Source organism: Pituophis catenifer, unplaced genomic scaffold (genome assembly GCF_029215685.1).
Source record: "Pituophis catenifer annectens isolate HBS135680 unplaced genomic scaffold, rPitCat1.0.hap2 SCAF_4, whole genome shotgun sequence".
NCBI lineage: Eukaryota > Metazoa > Chordata > Lepidosauria > Squamata > Colubridae > Pituophis > Pituophis catenifer.
In genome coordinates, this window is record NW_027256884.1 from 129,535,315 (window position 1) to 129,551,407 (window position 16,093).

At 45.0% G+C, this 16,093-nt stretch overlaps 1 protein-coding gene across 1 annotated transcript in view; it reads left to right on the plus strand.

Moving 5' to 3' along the window:
* ARHGEF17 (Rho guanine nucleotide exchange factor 17) overlaps window positions 1-4,858 on the plus strand; it is a 130,183-nt gene extending 125,325 nt beyond the window's left edge. Inside the window, exons 19-21 of the mRNA XM_070944104.1 lie at window positions 1,289-1,463; window positions 2,775-3,032; window positions 3,544-4,858. Coding sequence (XP_070800205.1) covers window positions 1,289-1,463; window positions 2,775-3,032; window positions 3,544-3,719 — 609 coding nt within the window. The 3' untranslated portion in view covers window positions 3,720-4,858. The remainder of the gene's footprint in view (window positions 1-1,288; window positions 1,464-2,774; window positions 3,033-3,543) is intronic.
* Window positions 4,859-16,093: the final 11,235 nt, after the last annotated feature.

A 16,093-nucleotide genomic window follows, 5' to 3' on the forward strand; every position in this document is an offset into this window, starting at 1 on the left:
ATTTATTTATTTATTTATTTATTTATTTATTTATTTATTTGATTTATTCTGCCATAATTATGTAGTGTATATTGGAGGTGGAGACCCTTTGAGAGCTGTATGCAACGAAATTTCACTTTAATGTATGCTGATTACTGTACATTCAAAGTGACCATAAAGTTATTATTCTATTCTATTCTATTCTATTCTATTCTATTCTATTCTATTCTATTCTATTCTATTCTATTCTATTCTATTCTATTCTATTCCTATTTCATTTTATTCTATTCCTTATTCATATTCTATTCTATTCTAGTCTATTCTATTCCTATTTCATTCTGTTCTATTCCTTATTCATATTCTATTCTGTTCTATTCTATTCCTATTTCATTCTATTCTATTCTATTCTATTCTATTCTATTCTATTCTATTCTATTCTATTCTATTCTACTCCTATTTCATTCTATTCTATTCCTTATTCATATTCTATTCTATTCCTTTCCTATTTCATTCTATTCTATTCCTTATTCATATTCTATTCTATTCCTATTTCATTCTATTCTATTCCTTATTCATATTCTATTCTATTCTATTCTATTCTATTCTATTCTATTCTATTCTATTCTATTCTATTCTATTCTATTCTATTCCTTATTCTATTCTATTCTACTATTTTGTATTCTGTCTTCTCGTCTCTTTTATTCTATTCCTATTCTATTATTTTTTATTCTATATTCCATTCTATTCTTATTATTTCTATTCTATTCTATTGTTTTGTATTCTATTATTTTGTATTCTCTCTTCCCTTCCCTTCCCTTCCCTTCCCTTCCCTTCCCTTCCCTTCCCTTCCCTTCCCTTCCCTTCCCTTCCCTTCCCTTCTCTTCTCTTCTCTTCTCTTCTCTTCTCTTCTCTTCTCTTCTCTTCTCAAGTTAGTAACACGGCTGTTAAGGGAATCTGGCCTCCCCAATAACTTTGCTCGTCGGAAGGTCACAAAAGGAGGATACACATGACCCCGGGACGCTGCAACCGTCATAAATATGAGTCAGCTCAGTTGCCAAGTATCTGAATTTTGATCATGCAACCATAGAAAGTGGTCATAAGTGTGAAAAGTTATCCAAAGTCACTTTTCCCAGTGCCGTTGTAACTTTGAACGGACACTAAACGAACTGTCGTAAGACAAGGACCACCTGAATTCACTCACTCATAATTTCAACCAGTCATTAAGCAAACAGTCATACATCTGAGGAGTAAGTGACACGAGTATCTTCGTAAGAAATCATCAGCCGGGTTTCTCTGCTCTCCTCCCCAGCACACATTCCTGGTTGGGCAAGACAGCAATCGCAGTGTGACCTGTTTAGTAACCTCCAGCGTCGGGATTTGGGTGAGCCTCCAGGGCAGTGCCCAGGTCAGGCTTTATCATCCTGCCAGCTATGACCAGTTGGCTGAAGTGGACGTCACCCCTCCGGTCCACAAGATGCTGGCAGGTAAGATACCGCCAATCAGATGCCATTGCAGCTGCTTGCATGAGATTGCGGGATGTGTGTTTATGTGCGTGTGTGTGTGTGTGAGAGAGAGAGAGGGAGGGAGAGAGAGAGAGAGCCCATGTGTGTATGTCTTTATGAGATAAAGTGGCTGGACACACTGCCCTCTAAGACAGCATTCCTTAACTTTGGCCACTTAAGATGTGTGAATTTCAACTCCCAGAATTCCCCAGCCAGCATGCTGGCTGCAGAATTCTGTAAGTTAAGAGTCCATTTTTGCTTGCTGGGGAATTCTGGGAGTTGAAATCCACCCTTGTTGGCTGGGGAATTCTGGGAGTTGAAGTCCACATATCAAAGTCCCAAGTTTGGGAAACTCTGAACTATATTAAGAGCACTTTTTGTGAGATACCTTACATAATATTATTATGCTGGCTGGGGAACTCTGGGAGTTGAAGTCCCCGCATCTTAAAATTCCCGAGGCTGAGAAAAATGATCACACATTTAAAAAAAGGCACTGTTGTGATGCAGGCCCAAGTAAGTAGTAGGAAAATCAGTCAGTGAAAAAACAAACTAACTTTATTCGAACAGCTGAGAATGACTTCATTCCCAGCGTCTTTCAACTAAATTATAGCAAATTCCTCCCAACACAAATTCCTCAGTCCTATCGCAAACCTTGGTCCGATTAGGCAAACTGCCAAAGGCCTTTCTTGGCAAATGTTCAGAAGTCACAGAGACAAAAATAAATACAAGACGTAGACAAAGAAGAAGACGAAGCTACCAATGTTGTTTTCTGGTAAAGCCCAAACGCCGTTGCTGGTCTGTTTTAAGCCTTACGAGAGGGGCCAATCATCTCTTGGCCTTACTCCCGAGTTGTCCTCTTTGCTTGAGCTGCTCTTGCCTTCTGGCAGCTCTTCTCATGCGTGCATTTAGGAACAGGCTCCTCCTGTTCCTCTGCCTCACTCCTGTCAGCCTCTGGAGGCTCTGGAGTCCGCACATCACTCCCCGATGGCCCTGGCCCCATCTCTGCCTCTGACGCAGAGCCCTCATCCGGGCCTTCCCCAGTCTCCAGGATTGGCCCCTGTTCTTCCTCAGCCTCATCGCTGTCCGACTCCACTGCCAGCTCCGCAGGCTGCTGGCGGACCACAACAGGCGCTGGATTCAAGTCGTTGTGGTTATGGCCACCAGCTTGATTTCCAGAGGGAAAGAGAAACCAAGGCCAGACAAACCATCATTCCTGGGTTTGATTTTGAAGGCTCTCCTGAAAAATTAACCCAAAGACTTTTAATATTCACTTCTTGCTCTCCCCGGTTGTAGGATCAGACGCCATCATCCGACAACACAAGGCGGCTTGTTTGCGGATCACTTCCCTCTTGGCTTGCAAAGATCTCCTCTGGATCGGCACCAGCGCAGGGGTCGTGCTGACCCTTCCCATCACAGGCAACCCGGCTGTTCTAAAGACCCCGCTTCTCCCGGTGGGACTTTCCCAAGGCCACACCGGTCACGTCCGATTCCTAACGTCCGTCGAGCTGCCCGAAGGTTTTAACGTCCTTTTTCCCCTGCCAGGAGAACCAGGTGAGCCGGCCGGAATTTTCAATTGGTGATAGATGCTGTAAGCATGAATATTCATAATTAGCAAACTCCACAATTGAGCCCCAAATTTCCATGGCTAAGCCAGACAGTTGTTAAGTGAGTTTTGCCCCATTTTATGACCTTGCCAAGTTGTTAAATGAATCACTGCAATTCTTAGTAACACAGCTGTTAAGTGAATCTGTCTTCCTCACTGACTTAGCTTGTCGGAAGGTCGCAAAAGGGGATCACATATCCTTGGGACACGGCAACGGTCATAAATATGACCGTTGCCAAGCATCTGAATTTCGATCTTGCTTCTATGGTCGCAAGTGTGAAAACCGGTCCTAAGTCATGTTTTTCAGTGCCGTTGTAACTTTGAACGGTCACTAAATGAATGGTCGTAAGGCAAAGACTACCCAAACAGTGCATTTGGTTTTACTTTTGATAGATTTATGTTGCTTCATGCAGAATTGTGTCTTGATCGGCTCCCTCTCTCGCCCACCTGCCCGTACAGGTATAGACAAATCCAGTGAATCGGACAAACGGGATTCAACGAGACACCGGTCGTCCAAATCCAAAATGCTCGTGGTCAGCGGTGGTGACGGCTATGAGGACTTCAGACTCACCAACAGCAGTGAGACCGTGGGCCGGGACGACAGCACAAACCACCTCCTTCTCTGGAGAGTCTGATGTGGGTCAGAACGGGCCCTCCCCCACCCCCCAGTTGGGGTGGGCCGGGGCAGAGAGCGAGAAAGAGAGAGATCCAAACTCCCGTCCTCGCCGTTCACACCTGAACGGGTACTCCTTAGCTGTACGTCATCCTCTTGACTGTCTCGTACGTGCGATTGCTATCCGGAGGGAGCCGTGCCTTGAGGAGAATTGTTGCCGATCCCCGCCGACCGACCCCCTTGTAGAACGCACATCCATATTGCACGCCTCGCGCTTACCGCTGTCTCTTAAGTGTAACGGGGAGGCGCGTGCACACGTGCGTACGAGAGGCTGCAGGAGGGCCTGACGGGCCACGCCGTTACGCAGAGGCCCCGTGGGAAGGCCCAGAGAGGGCAAAGATGGACCTTCAGCCCCGTTTAAGAAAAGGATAGTCCGCTTGGTGGAAACGATTTGGTGAGATTGTCCCCGGCTCAACCCACCGAGGGGTTGGATCTTGTGCCGATGAAGGTCTTCGAAGCGATCTCAGGAGATCTAGAAAACATCCAGAAATCTAATGCTCCATCCAGAGTTCGATTCGCCCACATGGCTTTTCAAAAAAGGAGGTTCAAAACCCCCCAAATCCACTCTTCACCTCCCGACACTTCGCACGCCCGGTTACCTTCCAATTCACTCCGTTTCACCGTTTTAACGCTCCCGGGGGATTCCTTTTCCTCGGCCGCCAGGGTACCGATAACTCTAGGGGTTTTCTTTTTCGCTTGCACGTGGGTGCGCATGTGTCTTATTTTTTTCAAGTGTATGTATAAATAATCTTTTATTTATTGTTGATCGGAGCAAAGAGGAGTTGTTTGGGGCTGAGGATAGAAACTGCGTAGGGGGCTGAGGATGCTTAACGGCTGTTTCCTCGTCTCGTCGGAAGATGGTCCGAATCATGATAACGGAAAATGTCCTTGGTGTGTACAGGAGGTTGCGGCCTGTTGTAATGGAGTCATTCCAGAGTAGCTGAAGTGTCTGTGTGTGTGTGTGTGTCTGTGTGCGTATGGTTGTTTATAAAAGGCTGGTTGGAACAAAGAAATTGTAGGGGAAACAGTTAACAAGGGTTTCAAACAGTGTTTCTCATCCTGGGCAATTTTCAAACGGGTGGACTTCAACTCCCAGAATTCCCTGGCCACCTGGGGAATTCTGGGAGCGGAAATCAGAATAAAAGAATAACAAGAGTTGGAAGGGTCCTTGGAGGTCTTCTAGTCCAGCCACAGTTCATTTAGTGACGGTTCAAAGTTACAGCGTCACTGAAAAAAAGCGACTGATGACCGTTTTTCACAGTTATGACCTTCGCGGCATTCCCCATAATCACACGATCAAAATTCAGACGCTTGGCAATTGGTTCATTTTATGACCGTTACTGTTTTCCCTGAGTTACGTGTTTTGCGACCTTCTGATGAGCACAGTCCACGGGGAAAACCAGATTCACTTAACAGAAGTTGCGAATGCTCCAACACTGGAAATTTTTAGGAAGATGTTGGATAACCCTTTGTCTGAAGTGGTGTAGGGTTTCCTGCCTGGGCAGGGGGTTAGACTAGAAGACCTCCAAGGTCCCTTCCAACGCATATTCTATTCTAACAATTGCAGTGACTCACTTAACAACTGAAGCAAAAAAAAAAGTCATAAAATGGAGCAAACCTCACTTAACAACCGAAACTTCGGGCTCCCTTGTGGTCGTACGTCGAGGACTGCCTGTACCATTTCAGGCACAAATAGTTATCCAATCTCGTCTTAAAAAGCTCCAGTGTTGGGGCACCCACAACTTCTGGATTCAACTCCCCACACACACAAACACACCTGGCTGGGGAATTCTGGGAGTTGAAGTCCACCCGTCTTTAAAATTTGCCTGAGTTGAGAAGAACCGATCCAAGTAGCAGAGTTGCAATCCAGAGCAGACCATCCAAATCCTCACCATTGCATTTTCCTTGGGGCTTCCTCACCGCGGCATCCCGGAGAAGAAGGGGGGGGGCGAGGATGAGAGGTTTACAGGCCCCCACCCCACCCCAACCTGGTACCTTGTACAGTATTTATATTTTGTCTCTGTGTGTGTGTTTTTGTTTTTTTTTAATGCCAGCTCTTCACTGTTTGCAGAAGGGAACGAAGAGGCACGGAGAGCTTAGCAGCACTTAATTTGCAGGTGGCTTTTTTTTTTAGGAACATCAAGGAGGGCTTCCCCACCCCCCAAAAAAAGAAAGAAATCATAACACCCCCTCCCCAAAGAAATGTTGTGTTTGCTGCCCCAGAAAATCGGGAGAGAAGCAAGACTGCAAACGAAGCAACAATTACGCCTAAAATGAAATTGAGGGTCTGCGCATCAGCCGCTCTGTGTGGCCGTTGGAGGTGGCTAGGAAAGAAATTGGAAAGGAACAGAAATATAAGATTATTGGAGCATTAATGAGAATTTGTAGGGGAGAATTTTAGTCTCGATCTGGCCTTCCTTCGGCCATGTATTCCCGGATGAGAACTTCATCCATCCAATGCGGACTGACCCATATATAAATTGTCCCAAATCTGGTCGTGTTTTGCAGCCTACATCTCTTTAGAGCAGTGTTTCTCAACCTTGGAAGCTTGAAGATGGGTGGACTTCAACTCCCAGAATCCCCCAGCCAGCAGCGCTGGCTGGGGGATTCTGGGAGTTGAAGTCCACCCATCTTCAAGCTTCCAAGGTTGAGAAACACTGCTTTAGAGAATGTGAGAAAAGGCAGATTCCTAATGCCCCAAAGGCATAACTTTTTACTTAGTAGACAGTCTGTTAGGATATAATTATCAGTAGAAGCCGAGCAACTTGGAGACCAATAACTTAAGCCAGTCTTAAGGGTGTTCTCTGAGCTGCGTTGCTTTCTTGCAGACGTTTCACGACCCAACGAGGTAACATCATCAGTGCTAGAAGGGAGTGGGGAGAAGATACCCCGAAGTCTTCTATCACCAGTGATGTTTCTTAGTTGGGTCATGAAACATGACCCAAGAAAACGACCAATCTCAGAGAGCACTAAAGACCCCACAGTTCTCCTCCTCCTCCTCTTTTCCTCCACAAACCTCCCTCCCTTCTAGCATTGATGATGTTACCTACCTGGGTCTTGAAACGTCTTCAAGAAAATCACCAAACTCAGAGAGCAACCAAGGGCCCCACAGAGCTACAGACATTCCCTTCTACTGGTAGCAATTTTAAGGATTTGAAACGTATCCACAGAGAAGTAATTTGGGCCCTCAAATTGTGCACTTGCTTCCAATCTAAATAATAAATCCCACGCTACAGATTTTCTTACCCCTCTTCGAAATCCGAGCACTTAAAATCACAGTCTGGACGACTGAGCTTCCTAATTCACCCAAAGTCAACACTTTGGAACGAAACTTAAAATGTGAATTTTATCCGGTTGGTTTTGAAATGAGACCATAGCTTGTTCTTCGCAGGACTTCTGCACCTCTTCAGTTATTGCTGAATCCGTGATACAAAACATGCCCCTAAACATTGGGCTTTAACTTTTAGTTCAAGCGGATTTCACCTAGATTTTGTTGTGACTTCAAGATTTGTTTCGTTACAATACGGTCCATTTCAAGATAATATTAGGATGGGAGTGGGGCTTGGTAACCCTCCTAAGTCTGACCATAAAAGCATCGCTTCCTCGGCTGAGCTTGAAAAGCCAGCACTTGGCTTATTATTACTTGGAAAGGAGGCCACCAGGAAATCCCAGGCAGAAAACAGTTAGGGAGGAGGAAAAAACCATCCTGGGAAACAGAAGTGGCATGCATTCTCTTTTGCGGCTGTGAAAGGATCGTGGAGGTGCCAAAATAGTCACCAGAAATTATGCTCAGAGGCTTTTGTTTTTCTAGAGCGGTTTTTGTCAGTCTCGGCAACATGAAGCTTGGATGGATTTCAACTCCCAGAATCCCCCAGCCGACGGGGAATTGTCTACCCTCTTAACTTGGCTTTTTGAAGAGCAAAAATCAGATGGTTGTAAGCTTGAAGTCTCCTTCAAGCACTGGGGACTCCATTTTGTTGTGTTAGCCACATCAAAGGGACCTTCCTGTGCCAATTTTTGGGGCTTTCCCGAAACTCTGATTTCATGTAAAAGCTCTCACAGAAGGTCCTTCCAAGCCTCTTAATATCTAGCCTTTGTTCTCCTGAACATCTGCAGGAGGCCTCCTTACAAACCTTCCGAGATACGTGTGGGCTTCTTCATCCGTCTCCATTTCTCTTAGGGCCAAAGTCTTACGAAACCATCCAACCTCATCAGCTTTCAGCCATCGCTTCTCCCAAGATGGACACGTCCAGCGAAGGGGGACCAAAAGTCAAGCTGGCTACCACCATCTCAACTGTTTTGATGCTCCGACATATTATACATCATTTTTCTCCCTCGCTGTCACCCCCTGCCCAAATAAAATTTGGACATCAACTTACAACAGTTCATTTAGCGACCGTTCCAAGTAACAACAACGGCACCAAAGAAAGTGACTTATGATTTTTCGCACGACCGTTGCGGCAACCCCGGTGGTCACACAATCATAATTCAGACACCTTGGCAACCGATTCATCTTTATGACGGGAGCAATGTCCCGGGGTCGTGCGATCCCGTTTTGCAACCTGACAAGTCCATGGGGAAGCCTGACTCACTTAACAACCGTGTCCCTCACTTAACGACTGCAGTGATTTAACTGTGGTTAGAAAGGTGGTGAAATGGGGCAAAACTCATTTAACAAGAGAAATTTGGGACTCGGTTGAGGTTGTAAATCGAGGACTACCTGTATTAACCCCAAATCACTCTAGCCTGCTGAAGGTAATGATTGTGGACCTATCCTGACTATCTAGACTTCACCATTATTTTCAATTCTTTTTTTAGAACGCTATCTCACCTGGCCTCTCTTCCCTCAAGCCGTCCTTGGAGGCGATCCAAAACGGTCTCCAAATTATAATTGTCTCCCAGGGTGGAAACAGGGAAATTATAACATGTGAGAGGAGACCTTGTATCACCTGTATTTAGGTAGCATTTGAACCAATTTAGGGATTTTGTTTTTCGTGGCCCTGGATTTTTTGTTTTTGTCTACAGTTTGGTAAGCGTGGAGAATCCTTTAAAAAGACTGAATGGCTGAATTCTTGGCTGAAAAGGGACTTCCTAACTCTCTGGAAGTTCATAAGTTCTCCATGTTGGCCACTTGAAGATGTGTGGGCTTTCGACTTAGAGATTTCCACTGGAATTTGGTAATTTTTCCACGGTAACGTGAAGACGTGTAGACTTCAACTCCCAGAATTCCCCTGAAAATTCGTAATTTCTCCACTTTGGTGCTGGAAGATGGGTGGATTTCAACTCCCTGGAAATTCATAATTTTTAAGAATTTTAAGAAATGTGGACTTCAACTCCCAGAATTCCCTAATTTCTCCACTTTGGCACTGGAAGAGATGTGGATTTCAATTCCTAGAATTCCCATGGAAATTCATAATTTCTCCACTTTGGCCATTTTAAGAAATGTGGATTTCAACTCCCAGAATTCCCTTGGAAATCCATAATTTCTCCACTTCGGCGCTGGAAGATGGGTGGACTTCAACTCCCAGAATTCCCCTGCCAGTGCCACAGTGAAGAATTGATCTCTACGCTAAATTCTAACTCTATGATTCTATAAGTCTTCAGCTGAGCTTTCACGCAGGATTAGAATCCCTGAATTTATAAGGTGAAAGGGTTCTTAGAGGTCATCTATTCCAACAACTTAATACAGGTAGTCCTCGAGTTACAACAATTCATTTAGCGATTGTTTAAAGTTACAAGAGCACTGAAAAAAGGGACATGACTGTTTTTCACACTTAACGACCCTTAAAGCTTTCCCATGGTCAGAATTCAGCCACTTGGAAACTGCTTCACACTTATGACAGTTGCCGTATCCTGGGGTGATGTGATCCCCGTTTGCAACCCTTCTGACAAAAAGTCTATGGGGAAGTCAGATTCACTTAACAACCGTGGCAAGAAAAGTTGTAACAAAGGGCAAAACTCACTTAGCAACGGAAATGTTGGGCTCAATTGTGGTTGTAAGTTGAAGAGTACCTGTAGAAAATTTTACTGGGGCTCAGAGTTTCAAGAAAATAAGCATCAGGAATTCTGTTTGGGGACCAAAAAAAAAAGGAATCACTATAATTTTCATTAATGAACTTGCTAGCGATTTTCAAGCTTGGCCACTGGAAGATGGGTGGACTTCAACTCCCAGATTCCCCAGCCTGCAGGCTGGGGAATTCTGGGAGTTGAAGTCCACCCATCTTCCAGTGGCCAAACGAGAAACACAGAAGCCATTGGTGTAGGAAACAGCCATTTTCTTCAAACTCGTTCTAAAGTGATTTTATTAATTTTTACTCTTGTTATACTCCTGGATGGATATCTCTCTACCCTTCATCAACCTTTGCCACCAACGCTTTGTCCTCTCCTCCAAATTTACGTTGCTCCCCACACCCAAAAGCAAACAGATGTTATACTTTACACCTTAAAAAGAAACTTTTGAGGCCCTTCTTCCCACGATAACTCCCATCACCAACCATGAAAACCTCTCTCCTTAGATTTTTCCCCATAGGACATTTTTGGGCTCAGCTTTGGCGAGAGAGACAAAAATAATAACTCTCTGTACATGCTCAGAAGGGTCTCTCCGTAACTCGTCCCTTGCACACGGCTGCCGGTTGTGACGATTTCCAGACAGATGTGCAACACCCAAGAAATAAAATCCCAGCTTAGACCAAAACAGGAATGGTTAGATCAGGGGTCCTCAAACTTGGCAGCTTTAAGACTTGTGGACTTCAACTCCCACAATTTGGGAGTTGAAGTCCACAAGTCTTAAAGCTGCCAAGTTTGAAGACCTCTGGGTTAGATAGTCATCCAGAATAAATTGGCAGGAATTAAATCACTCCAACCTGCAGAGCGTTGAAAGATTGCCCTAGTCCTGATCTTGTAGCGCCAACAGACGTGATATCCAGGTTGGTGCAGACCCCCCCAACCGTCATTGGCAAATGCATCTTGCTTTTCTCCCACAGCATCATTTTTTTTGAACCCCCTTGGTGGGTTCGATGGACCCCTTCGGCTTCTGACGTCTTGTAAATATTTGGTATATATCTCACTTCCTCTGTAAATATTCCCCCCGAGTCTTTTTTTTCGTTGTTGTTTATTGTATTTTTGGGATGGTCAAGGCGAATTTAATGGCATATTTTTATATATCTTTCAGGAGCACAAGTGAGGGTTCTCGGTCACAGTTTTTAAGTTATAATAACGGTTCAGCGTTAAGTGTGAAAGTGTGAGAGTGTCAGATTTCTTGCCGAAACATTACTGGTTTTAGCAAAGTGTGATATGATGATGATGATGATGATGATGATGATGATGGATTTGGTTGGGTTTTATTTTTCCTGTTCATCACTGTGGGTTCTCGGTTATTAAAAAGTCACTGTTGTCAGAATCTGGCTTTGGGGTCCTATTCTTTGACTTCGGTGGGGGGGAACAGGTAGATCACCTGTCACATGAATCTCAGCTCCAATTAAATATGAGCCAGCCGTGTGCAGCGGCAGCCAAAAAAGCCAATGCAATCCTAAATTGCATTAACAGAGGGATATAATCAAGATCAAGGGAGGCACTAATACCACTCTGTAAAGCCTTAGTAAGGCCACACCTAGAGTATTGCATCCAGTTTTGGTCACCACACTATAAAAAAAAGTTGTTGAGACTCTAGAAAAAGTGCAGAGAAGAGCAACCAGGATGATGAAGGCTAAAACATAGGATGAACGGTTGCAGGAACTGGGCATGGCTGGTCTAGTGAAGAGAAGGACCAGGGGAGACAGGAGAGCATCTTCCAATATTTGAGGGGCTGCCACAGAGAGGAGGAAGGGGGTCGAGCTATTTTCCAAAGCACCCGAAGGCCAGACAAGGAATAATGGATGGAAACTGATCCAGGAGAGATTCAACCTGGAAATAAGGAGGAATTTTCAGACAGTGAGAACAATCAACCCATGGAACAGAAGTTTCCTTTGGAAGTTGTGGGAGCTTCATCCCTGGAGGCTTTCAAGAAGAGACTGGACTGCCATCTGTCAGAAATGGTGTAAGGTCTCCTGCTCAGGCAGGAGGTTGGACTAGAAGACCTCTAGGGTCCCTTCCAATTCAGTTCATCTGATTGGCTTCCTTCCAGAAGCTGTGGGCGCTCCAACACTGGAAGTTTTTAAGAAGAGATTAGTCTGAAAGGGTATACAATTTCCTGCCTGAGTAAGGGGCTCAGAGACCTCCAAGGTTTCCAACTCTGTTATTCTCTTCTACCCTTCTGTCCTAATGTGTCTATTTATAGATCAGTCCATAAAAAGTATTGCTTCGTATTTTGGGACAGTGAGGTGGCCACCATTGGACTTTTAATGGGTTCTTAATCTGTTTCTAAATCACTTTAGTATGAGTTGTAAACAAGAAAGGCAAGCAAAAACCCAGACAAAAATGTCTATAAAAAGTATTTTTCAGAGAGGGAGCTGGCTAGTCCCTTGCAATCAAAACAAGAAAAGGTTCTGTGGCACTTCTCAAAGTTATAATTAATGCCGTGTTTACACAACATGTTTGAACAGGGCGTTTGCAAACATGCTAAGTTTGTTCAGGATTAACCTCAGGTGTATACACACACAAACACAGACATTACATTTGGGATACAACTGCTGTGGCCATAAATCTAGAGATAGATAGATAGATAGATAGATAGATAGATAGATAGATAGATAGATAGATAGATAGATAGATAGATAGAGATATATCGATATAGTTAGAAAGGGATGGATGGATGGGTGATAGACAGATGATAGAGCTAAAGAGAAGGATGGATGGGTAGGTAGGTAGGTAGATAGGGCTACTTAGAAAGGGGTGGATGGGTGATAGATAGACAGATGATAGAGCTAAAGAGAGAAAGGGATAGGTAGGTAGATGATAGATAAATAGGTAGATAGACGTGATAGAGCTAGTTAAGAGGTATGGGTAGGTAGGTGGGTAGATGGATGGATAGAATAGATAGATGATAGATAGATAATATAGATGGATGATAGAGATAGATAGATAAGATGGATGATAGAAGAGAGATGGATGATAGATGATAGAGATGGATGATAGAGATAGTTATAGATAGATATAGATGATAGATAATATAGATGGATGATAGATAAGATAGATATGGATGATAGAGATAAGATAGATATGGATGATAGATGATAGATATGGATGATAGAGATAGTTATAGATAGATATGGATGATGGATGGATGGATAGATGATAGATATAGATCTAGTTGGAAAGGGATGGATGGATGGGAGATAGACAGACAGATGATAGAGCTAAAGAGAAGGATGGATGGGTAGGTAGGTAGGTAGATAAGGCTAGTTAGAAAGGGATGGATGGGTGATAGACAGATGATAGAGCTAAAGAGAGAAAGGGATAGGTAGGTAGGTAGATGATAGGTAGATAGATGATAGAGCTAGTTAAGAGAAAGGGATGGGTAGGTATGTGGGTAGATGGATGGATGGATAGAATAGGTAGATGATAGATAGATATAAATAGATAGATCGATCTAGTTAGAAAGGGATGGATGGGTGATAGACAAATGATAGAGCTAAAGAGAGAAGGGTAGGTAGGTAGGTAGGTAGGTAGGTAGGTAGGTAGAGATGGATGGATGGATGGATGGATGATAGAGCTAGTTAAGAGAAAGGGATGGGTAGGTAGGTGGGTAGATGGATGGATGGATGGATGGATAGAGAGGCAGGTAGGTAGATAGATAGATAGATGATAGAGCTAGTTAAGACAGAGAAAGGGATGGATGGATAGAGACGATATACAACCATTTGTTAGTGACTGAAATTACAACGGCACTGAAAATACAAGTTACGACCGTTTTCACACACAACCATTGCAGCATCCCCATCGTCACGTGATCAAAATTCAGAGGCTTGGCAACTGGCATGAACTTACGACGGTTGCAGTCTTCCGGGGTCACGTGATCCCCCTTTGCGATCTTCTGAAAAGCCAAGTCAATGGGGAAGCCGGATTCCCTTAACACCTGCGGCAAGGAAGGTCCTAAGCTCCCTTAACGACGGTTTGGCTTCGCGGTGGAAAGGTAGGGCTCAACTGCCGTCGTAAGCCGAGGACTAACTTATATATAACAGCCATTAAACGCAGCAGGGAGGAGTTTACAAATCCAGGAGAGCTAAGAAATCAATTTAAAGATTTGATTTTTCTTTGCACATCTCTGGCTTTGCACTCAACGACAAAACAGATGGAGGTTATTGCGCTAATAATGCCAGCCTGCTGGCGAAGCGCCAAGTGGGTTGTGTGTTTTTTTTTTTGCAACAAACAGGTTTGTCTGTCTAGGCATCCCTCAAAATGCCCGTCGGGGGGGGGCACATTTCCTCCAGCCAACTTGTCATCAAAGGAGCGAAAACAAGCTTGGTGTAAAACCCACATTTTGAATAGCTTTTGTCGGACTTACCCGTCAACCATAGAAGGTGTTTATGCTTCCTGATGGACAAACGTTTTGCCCGAGTAAGCAAAATCCCCTGGCTTTTGAGATGATAGATTAACAGAGATGGAAGGGACCCTGCAGGTCATCTAGTCCAACCCCCGGCCCTAGCAGGAGACCCTACACCTGTGATGGGGAACTTATGGCACATGTGATGGAAGTGGCACGCAGAGCCATCTCTCCGGGCACGCGAGCTGTTGCCTGTTGCTATTCCGGGTTCCGCTGGTCTTCACGCACGCTAGAGCACTGGAAACCGGAAGAGCAGCTGCGCTTGCCGGGAAGAGGATATTCCGGTTTCCGGTGCCCGCATACACACCTGGTCTTCTTGGCACGCATGCGCACAAGAAGAGCAACTGGCCGGGGCACATGCGTGTGCCGGAAACCGGAAGAGCCGCCGCCTGGCACGCGTGCTCCCCATTTCGGCACTCGGTGCGGAAAAGGTTGGCCGACACTGCCGTACACCGTTCCTGACAAATGGCAGTCTAATCTCTTCTTGAAAGCCTCCAGTGATAAAATTCCCACAACTAGGTGGAAATGGGAACAGAACTCTGGTCCAGTAGAGAAATCCACATTTTTGTTTTACTACCGGTTTCTGAGGGCGTGGCTTGGGGGGGGCATGGCAGCGGAAGGATATTGCAAAATCCCCATTCCCATCCCATTCCAGGGGGAAGGATAGTGCAAAATCCCCAATCCCTCCCCATTCCAGGGGAAGGATAGTGCAAAATCCCCATTCCCTCCCCACTCCAGGGGAAGGATACTGCAAAATCCCCATTCTTTCCCCACTCCAGGGGAAGGATACTGCAAAATCCCCATTCCCTCCCCACTCCAGGAGAAGGATACTGCAAAATCTCCATTCCCTCCCCACTAGGGGAAGGATACTGCAAAATCTCCATTCCCTCCCCACTCCAGGGAGAAGGATAATGCAAAATCCCCATTCCCTCCCCACTCCAGGGGGAAGGATCCTGCAAAATCTCCATTCCCTCCCCACTCCAGGGGAAGGATAGTGCAAAATCTCCATTCCCTCCCCACTCCAGGGAGAAGGATAATGCAAAATCCCCATTCCCACCCCACTCCAGGGGAAGGATACTAAAAAATCCCCATTCCCATCCCACTCCAGGGGAAGGATACTGCAAAATTCCCATTCCCACCCCACTCGGGGGCCAGCCAGAGGTGGCATTTGCCGGTTCTCAGAACTGCTCAAAATTTCCGCTACCGGTTCTCCAGAACCTGTCGGAACCTGCTGGATTTCACCCCTGATTTGGGGGGGGGGGAATATCCACAAGGCTTTCTCACTTAATTTTGAGGAGTGGGTCAAACAGATAGTCCTTGGCTTACGACCGGTCACTTAGCAACCGATTGACGTTAACAAGGGATCTACTCTGGGGCTACTTAAAACCAGGATCTGTAGTTCATGTGACTGCACAATGGATCTTCGACAACACGGCTGTGCTACGTCCCTTCGTGGTGTCCGAGAGTCAAGTGACTACGGTTTACGACGGTTTTGCTGGAAATTGGCACAAGTAGCCCTCGACTTATAATATAGTTCATTTAGCGACTGTCCAAAGTTTCGACGACACCGAAAAATGTGACTTAACAAATGGTTTTTACATTTGCAGCATCCCCGTGGCCACACGATCAAAATTCAGGTTCTTAGCAACTGACTCATATTTATGACGGTCGCAGTGTCCGGGGGGGGGGGGTTGTCACGTGATTCCCCTTTTGCAACCTTCTGCAAAGTCAACAGGGAAACACCAAGACAAATTCCTTGTGTGTCCAATCACACTCGGCCAATAAAGAGTTCTGTTCTGTTCTGTTCTGCATTTTTCTCTATTCTATTCTCTATTCTATTCTGCATTTTTTCTCTA